Source organism: Mus caroli, unplaced genomic scaffold (genome assembly GCF_978045245.1).
Source record: "Mus caroli unplaced genomic scaffold, Mus_caroli_1 scaffold_16, whole genome shotgun sequence".
Classification (NCBI taxonomy): domain Eukaryota; kingdom Metazoa; phylum Chordata; class Mammalia; order Rodentia; family Muridae; genus Mus; species Mus caroli.
In genome coordinates this window covers 12540842-12548526 of record NW_028227271.1, presented here as the reverse complement: position 1 = coordinate 12548526, position 7685 = coordinate 12540842, and the positions used below count along the sequence as shown (strand labels likewise).

Here is a 7685-nt window from a genome sequence, read left to right as displayed (position 1 = left end):
GCCTCTCAAACCCCTCCACCTCTTATCCATCCTAAAGACATTTCTTCAGAGAGGAAAGAAATTCTCATCCATTTGTGAATTGTCATCAGAATGTTAGCGAACTAGAAGCTATGAAATAAATTAACTGCTCTAATTCTCCTTCTGGGTAAATAACCTTGAGGCTGGGTCATCTGAGACCATAGAGCATCCAAGCCTTGATGACAGCACTGTACCAGAGACTTCTCTTCTTGAAAACCTTACTTCTTGAGCATTTTCTTTTGCTTTCTTTTGGGGATGCAACATCTTCTTCACAGGGATGCTTTAGTACAGTGCCTTGCAGATCTGTCCCCTTCTCCCCCGCCCCCTCCCCTTTCTTCTCCTGCTTCAGCTCTTCATTTACCTCTTCTCCTTCCCCCTCCCCCTCTCCCCCTGCTCTCTCTCTCTCTCTTCTCCCTCTACTTCTTCCTCCCTCTCCTTTTCCCTTCCCTTTCTCCCCTCCCCCCATTCCTTCTTTCTAGGTAGGCTCTTATAGCCCAGGATGGCCTTGAACTTGTATGAAGCAAGGATGGCCCCCGATTTCTTTGGTCCCTGTCTTCACCTCCCAGGTGCTGGAATTAGCAGTTGCCCCGGCTTTCAGAATACCCCTTTTAACTGTAGAGGTCCGGGCAGCAGTACTAATAACTAGTTCGAACCAGGAATGCTGTTTAAGGGCTGTTTCTTCCAACCTTAGCTTCACTGACTGTGCTGTGAGTTCCATCCTTGAGAGCAGTGAGCTGAATCAGAGCTCCCAGATCCTGCCTGCAAACTCGTAACAGTTGAGAGAGGCCTTTTGGCAACCACAACCAGAGCTCAGGATAATCAAGAAGCAAACAACTCCTAAAGCCCATGTAGCTGGCCGATTTTGATTGTTAAATGCTGCATTCTTTGGGGAGCAAATTACTCCTCTCCCTATAGGGGGAACTCTTAAAAGAAACCGCTTTCCTGAAAGGGGCCAACTGGGCGGTGTCCTCCTTTCCCAACGCCCCTTTGCTATTCTTAGTGGCGGGGTGGCGGCTTTCGCTTTTCCCCGGCGGAGTTCCCAGCGGCGCGATGCGGCTGGGCAGGCCGGGCTGAGACTGGGCAGGGGCGGTCGCCGTCACCGTCTGGGCGCGGCCGGGGACCGAGGGCTGGGCCTGCAGCGGAGGCGGCGGAGCAGCTCGGAGAGCAGGAGCCGTCCCAGCTCGCCGCAGTCCCCGCCGGCTGCACCATGGCCAGTGGCGCCTGTCAGGGCTGCGAAGAGGAAGAGGAGGAGGAGGCTCTGAAGAAGTTGATAGTCAGGCTGAATAATGTCCAGGAAGGCAAGCAGATCGAGACGTTGCTTCAGCTCCTGGAGGACATGCTGGTGTTCACCTACTCGGACCGCGGTAATGCCTGCAGCCCCTCCCTCCTCTGCAAACTTTATCCTGCACTTGAGTCTTAATCTTGGGCACCCCACTCCTTTCCTTCAGGGAGGAAGGAGCTGAGATCCAGGGAAGATTGAAAGGATGCCGTGGTTTGTGACTTTGTTTTCATCCCCCATTTGCTCCCCTTCTTTTCCAGCCTCCAAGTTATTTGAAGATAAAAATTTCCACGTGCCTCTGTTGATTGTCCTGGACTCCTACATGAGAGTTGCCAGTGTACAGCAGGTAAGCGGGCCTCCCCTTCTGTTCCGAAGACTATTCTGTGATAGGCCTTATGTCCCGGGTTCTTGAGATTTGCTTTAAGAGGGGAAATCTTGTCAATTGTTGGCAGAGGAGAAGCAACTTTGACATTATCTGGGTGGTGGTAGCAGCAAAATGAAAACAGGGCTCTTCTTGGCAAGGTGAGTCCGTTAACCTTTCAAAGTATTCCAAGAATGCTCCTTAATATACAGCGAGTTTCTGATAGAGCAGTGCAGTGACTATTTCCAGCAAGGGAGGGTAATTAAAAAACAGTAATAAAACAGTCAAGTAAAGAGCAAACTTTCATAGGGTCAGCTTGCTTTTATACTTTTTTTTTTTTTTGGTTTTTACGAGACAGGGTTTCTCTGTGTAGCCCTGGCTGTCCTGGAGCTCACTTTGTAGACCAGGCTGGCCTCGAACTCAGAAATCCGCCTGCCTCTGCCTCCCGAGTGCTGGGATTAAAGGCGTGCGCCACCACGCCCGGCGCTTTTATACTTTTAAATTAGAAGACACATTTCAAGGATTCTTCCTGCAGTGTATATCACCCAGTATCTAAAGAACGTGATGTTTCCCGAATGTCCCCTCCCCTGCCGTGTTTACATTTCTACTTTGTGGCTGTTATCATACGAAGTGGATACAAAAGTAGAACTTCTGGATCTGTGTCACAGGAAGTCCAGAAGTAGGCTATGTAATTAAATGTGAATTTAAAGCAGACTCGGAGAAGTAAGAATGACTTCCAGTCGGGACAGAATTACTTCTGAAGGTGCTAACTTCCTTTAGAGGTTTGCGATTTGGGGAATTGGAATCAGTTTTGTTATCCAACTACTGAGAGTTACTTGTCGGGGAACTCTGGAGGCACCGGGAGAATACTCCTTCATATTCATTCTAGTGACTAGACTTATCTTAGTCTCCATGTTCTCTCTCTCTCTCTCTCTCTCTCTCTCTCTCTCTCTCTCTCTCTCTCTCTCTCTCTCTCTCTCTCTCTGTCTCTCTCTCCCCCTCTACTCCTCCTCTGCCTCCTCCTCCTCCTTTTCCTCCTCTGCCTCCTCCTCTTTCTCCCTCTGCCCCCACCCCCCACCCTGTCAAGTTCTCACAGTATAACCCAGACTACTTGGAACTTGCCATTTTCCTGCCTCTGGCTCCCCAGTGCTATAATTATAGGCATATGTCACCATACCTGGCTCTAATTTTCTTTTAGAAAAGCATACTTTTATCTGCAGTAAATATTTTTATTTTTCCAAGTGTGAAATTTTCCTATCTGTCTAGTGATTTTCAGGTTATTATCAGACAAAATCAAGAGGAAGATGGAGGTATGATAATGATACTGTACTTTTTAGCACCAAGAGTCTGAATTTTACCCACGGAATATGAATCATTTTGAAGGTGCTTTCTGTTCTCCACCTACATTATGCATCTTGCTTTATATTCAAAAGTGTCTAATTCTGGCTGCCTACACTGCCAAGACCTAGACTTGGTAGACTCACACCTGCTCGGTACCACTGGGAAAAACTGGACCCTGATTTTCAGTCAACTGAACACAGAAGGGAGTGGTAGACCTGAGAGCCCAGGGGAATCAGGAATATAGCCATTGCTTACTTCTTTCTCCTTTCATCTCTTCCTTTTGTGTCTGTCTGTCTTTGTTCTGTCTCTGTCTCTCCTCCTTCTTTCTCTGTGCTGACAAGATCTGTGACTTTAAATATGCTAAGGGAATTACTTTGACTACTGACCTATATCCCCAAACACTGTCATTTTCTCTTCCCTGTCTTCCCCCTAACTTTCCCCTTTCATTCCCCTTATCCATTTCTACTCCACTCCCTCTTTCTTCTTCATTCTCTCTTCCTCCTCCTCCTTTTCCCCCTCCATTTTCTCCTCCTTCGTTCCACCCTCCTCCTCCTCCACCACTGCATTTTTGGTGCTGGGAATTAAACACAGGGATTTGCATGTACCGAACAAGCTCTCTACCAGTAAGCTACCCAGTCAACCAAGATATTCTAGATCTTGATTTTAGAAAATGCCCAAGAAACTGCAGTGGTTAAAATATTGCTACCAGCTTGTGGAGTGAGCAGCTGCAAAGTCTATTGGAAAGGAGCAGCCCCTGGTCTGGTAATTTAGCAGAATAAAGTCAGTGCTTTCAGTGTTTTATAAGTGTTTATTTGCAAGGACTTTATGCATATTATGTTAATTGTTGTTTTTTCTTTGAGGTTCTTTATTAGATTTTTTTATATACATTTCAAATGCTATCCCAAAAGTTCCCTATACCCTCCCTCAACCCTGCTCTCCTACCCACCCACTCCCACTTCTTGGCCCTGGCATTCCCCTGTACTAGGAAGTTTGCAATACCAAGGGGCCTCTCTTCCCAGTGATGGCTGACTAGGCCATCTTCTGCTACATATGCAGCTAGAGACATGAGCTCTGGGGGGTACTGGTTAGTTCATATTGTTGTTCTACCTATAGGATTGCAAGATCCCTTCAGCTCCTTGGGTGCTTTCTCTAGCTCCTCCATTGGGGGCCCTGTGTTCCATCTTATAGATGATTGTCTCATATGTTAATTGGTTCTTACTGACATTTCATTGCACTTGAAGAAAGTTGACCAGAGTCTTTCCTTCATATTGATTTAGTTAGAATGAGTAGTCCCTGTGGGTGCTTGTAATAAAGCTAGGGCTCAAATATGTTTGAGTCTTCAAAATATCCATCCTTTAGTTCTGGACTTACTAAGATTTTTGTGTGAGCAAGCCAAGTCCAATGGTTTGGCACAAATACTATGAGCAAATACAATGGCTATATTGCCGTTGGTCTTATCAAAGGGTTATAGAAAGGATTCTTTCTCTACTGAGATTTTTAGCATCTCTAATTGAAAGGAATATCTTCTTTTCAATCTCTTCACATAATTGGTGAATGTAGTCTGAGCACCCTTCCATAGTCCTTGCAATCCAATTAGCTAGAAGGGCCAAATGAGAATGCCTTGGTGAAGGTAAGGAGTTCCTCGCCAGACACGTATGTTAAGGTTTCTTGTGAGCATCATCCAACACGGCATTCGGGATTCTGGACTTTTACACTTTGCTTTATCTGGGCTCTTTTACAGTTGCAGATCTCCTAGGGCTGCTCTCAAGCTTGCCCCGTGCACGTCTCCCCCTGTTAGCCATTCTATTTTGCTACTCAATTCGACTTCTCTTTTCCCACGTCATTCCAACCTTTGAAGGAAGACAGCAAAATCAATGAAGTGACCTAAATGTTCTCCAACCCTTTGATTTTTTTTTCACATCACTTATGAATGGGATGCTTGAGTTTTATATCGTCTTCGTAGTAGAGGACAACAGCCTTGTCTGTCATAACTGTACAGGGTTAAAACTTTCTCTCTTTGAAAGATAAGTTCCCAATTGAAAGAGTAATGCTTTGGTTGTCAGGCCTGCTTTGAGGCTGAAAGTTTCAGTTAGTCACTGAAGCTCCACTCATTGATTACAGGCTTCGCTGCTCGAATGGATTTTTTTTTTTTTTTTTTTTTTTTTGCCAAGCAGTTATTGATGCTGTAGCTTCAGCAACCTGAGCAAAGCAGGTTTTCTCAGTGAGTCAGCCATACAGGTATGGACATGAGTTTAGCATCTTATAATAACGTTTCTGCACGAGAAGCTCATCAGAGTGCCACTTTCTTCAAAGCCTGGGGAAAAGGCTTCATGTAGTTTTTCTTAAAAATCGCAGGAACAGTGCTTTCTATGACAGCTGGGTTCTTCATGTCTGTTCTGCTTACATGGAGGAAGGTATCCAACTTAAAATATCAGTGAAAAGTGACTGTTAGATATTCTTAAAAGAAAACAATAATTATTTGAGCCGAAGTCCTGGCGATATGAGACGATTCATGCTTAATTTAAAAATTGCATAGTGAAGAGACTATTAGGGTGAACAGTGCCCTAAAGAGATGGAACTGTGGAGAAACCATGCGGACTTTTATCTTTGTGAGATGCCTCCTGTCTGCTCACACAAACTACAAATATGTGCCACTGTCCCAATGGCAAATGAATATAAATTTCCCGCATCATCACCGGCTCTTACCCATCTCTCCAACCTTATCCAGCTTCCATCTTCTCCCCTGTACACAATTATTGGCATTAGTACCCAGCTCATCTTACAGCTCATGAATTTTGAAATGTGGCTGGAGTCTTACATTTTTTTATCATTCTCACAGTTACTCTTATTTCCAGGATTTATATCACTTTAATGCTTGTCATGAGTCTATCTCACCCACCCTTTCGTTAATTGTGCATGCTACCTTGATAGCAGTTTTCTCTTTGGTTTCCTGGCCTTGTCAAGTATGGTTCTTTAACCCATAGGGAGAATGGGAGGCACTTCAGATTTACAGAGGCAGGGAGAAGAGTGGGCTAATCTTTGAGTTGAAATGAGGAGTTGGTATATTTCTGCCCATAGGTAAAGAATGTTTTGTGGATGTTGAAGTCATATATAATGGTCTGAGCAAAGAATTTTTTTAAATGGGGGCTCACGTGATGGCTCAGTCATTAAGAATATTTGTTGCTCTTTCAGAGGACCCTGGTTTGGTTCCTAACACCTGTATGGTGATTTTCCTCCATATTAGTTCCCTTACCAGTGCATACTTGTTAGTTTTTGTCGACTTGACACAAGCTACAGACCCTGGGAAGAGGGAACCTTAACGGAGGAATTCCTTCCATCAAAGTGGTCTGTGGACAAGTCTAGGGGAAATTCTCTTGATTAATGTTTGTGGGAGGGCCCAGTGCACTGGGAGCAGTGCCTTCCCTGGGGAAAGTAGTTATCAATTGTATAAGAAAACAAACTGAGCAAGCCTGCAAGAAGCATTTCTCCACAGTCTCTGGTTCAGTTCTCTTGTTGAGTATTTTCCTTGGCTTCCCTGATGGCAGATTGTAAGCTGTAAGATGAACTAATGCCTTTCTTCCCTGAGTTGTCCTTTACGCTGTTTCTCACAGTCTCAGAGACGCTAACTAGAGTAAGGGATAACTGACAACATCTTCTGGCCTTCGGGCATCAGGCACAAAGGCAGCATATATGCACAGACGAAGGCAGAACACCCAAACACATGAAACCTACAAGTTTTTTTTTTGTTGTTTTTTTGTTTTAAAAAAACAACATCATATATTTAAAATGCATCGATAAGGTCAAATGTCATGCATATATGTGGAGAGTTTTAGGGTACTTGTGACCACCAGATCTCATAGTTCACAGACATCGAGGGGAAGGAAAGGGGCCCTGAGGTGTTCTGCCTATTATAGCTTCTTTTCTTTTCCAGCAACAGATGTAGGCTCAGTCATAGGACATTGCTACTTAGAGGCCTCTATTACCCACTGCCAGTCATTTCCTATGGCTACCAAAATCTGCAGCTCCCTCCAGCCTTCCAGTCCAAACACCTTCTCTTTCCATAATCCAAATCTTGAGCTCTTGGGAAAGATTATGTCAGATATTTATACGTTTTTTTTTTTAAAGTACCACAGTGTGAGTATAGCCATTCGTGCTTAAAACTTTCAGTGTGTCACCTAAAGTTCTTTATCTTGTTTGACTTAGATGGTAAGGATATCTATTGTGCATTTATTCAAAAATGCCATAGTACTTTTGTGTTCTGCGCGTGCGCACGGGCGCGCGCGCATGTGTGTTTCTAAAGTGTGGTCCTAAAGTAATGTGTAGTTAAAGTACACACCTTACTCTCATTTCTGAGAAAACTTTTAAGGGTTTTTGTCTTGTCTTAAAGTGATTATTTAAATGTGATATAATTGTCTGTTCCACTGAAAACAGAGTCATGATTGGCACATCTATTAGCAGCCTATTAAAATGTGGGTATAGCTGGGCATGGTGATGCTCGCCTTTAAACCCAGCACTTGGGAGGTAGAGGCAGGTGGATTTCTGAGTTCGAGGCCAGCCTGGTCTACAAAGTGAGTTCCAGGACAACCAGGGCTACACAGAGAAACCCTGTCTCACACACACACAAAAATAATAATAATAATAAATAAAATGTGGGTATAGGGCTGGGGACACAGCTCCCTTGGTTGA

General features: G+C 44.4%; 1 protein-coding gene across 1 annotated transcript in view; it reads left to right on the top strand.

Moving 5' to 3' along the window:
• Positions 1–837: 837 nt before the first annotated feature.
• Positions 838–7685, top strand: part of Lrrk2 (leucine rich repeat kinase 2) — a 142325-nt gene continuing 135477 nt past the window's right edge. The window contains exons 1-2 of the mRNA XM_021183253.3: positions 838–1382; positions 1558–1643. Of these exons, the coding sequence (XP_021038912.1) occupies positions 1226–1382; positions 1558–1643 (243 nt within the window). The 5' untranslated portion in view covers positions 838–1225. The remainder of the gene's footprint in view (positions 1383–1557; positions 1644–7685) is intronic.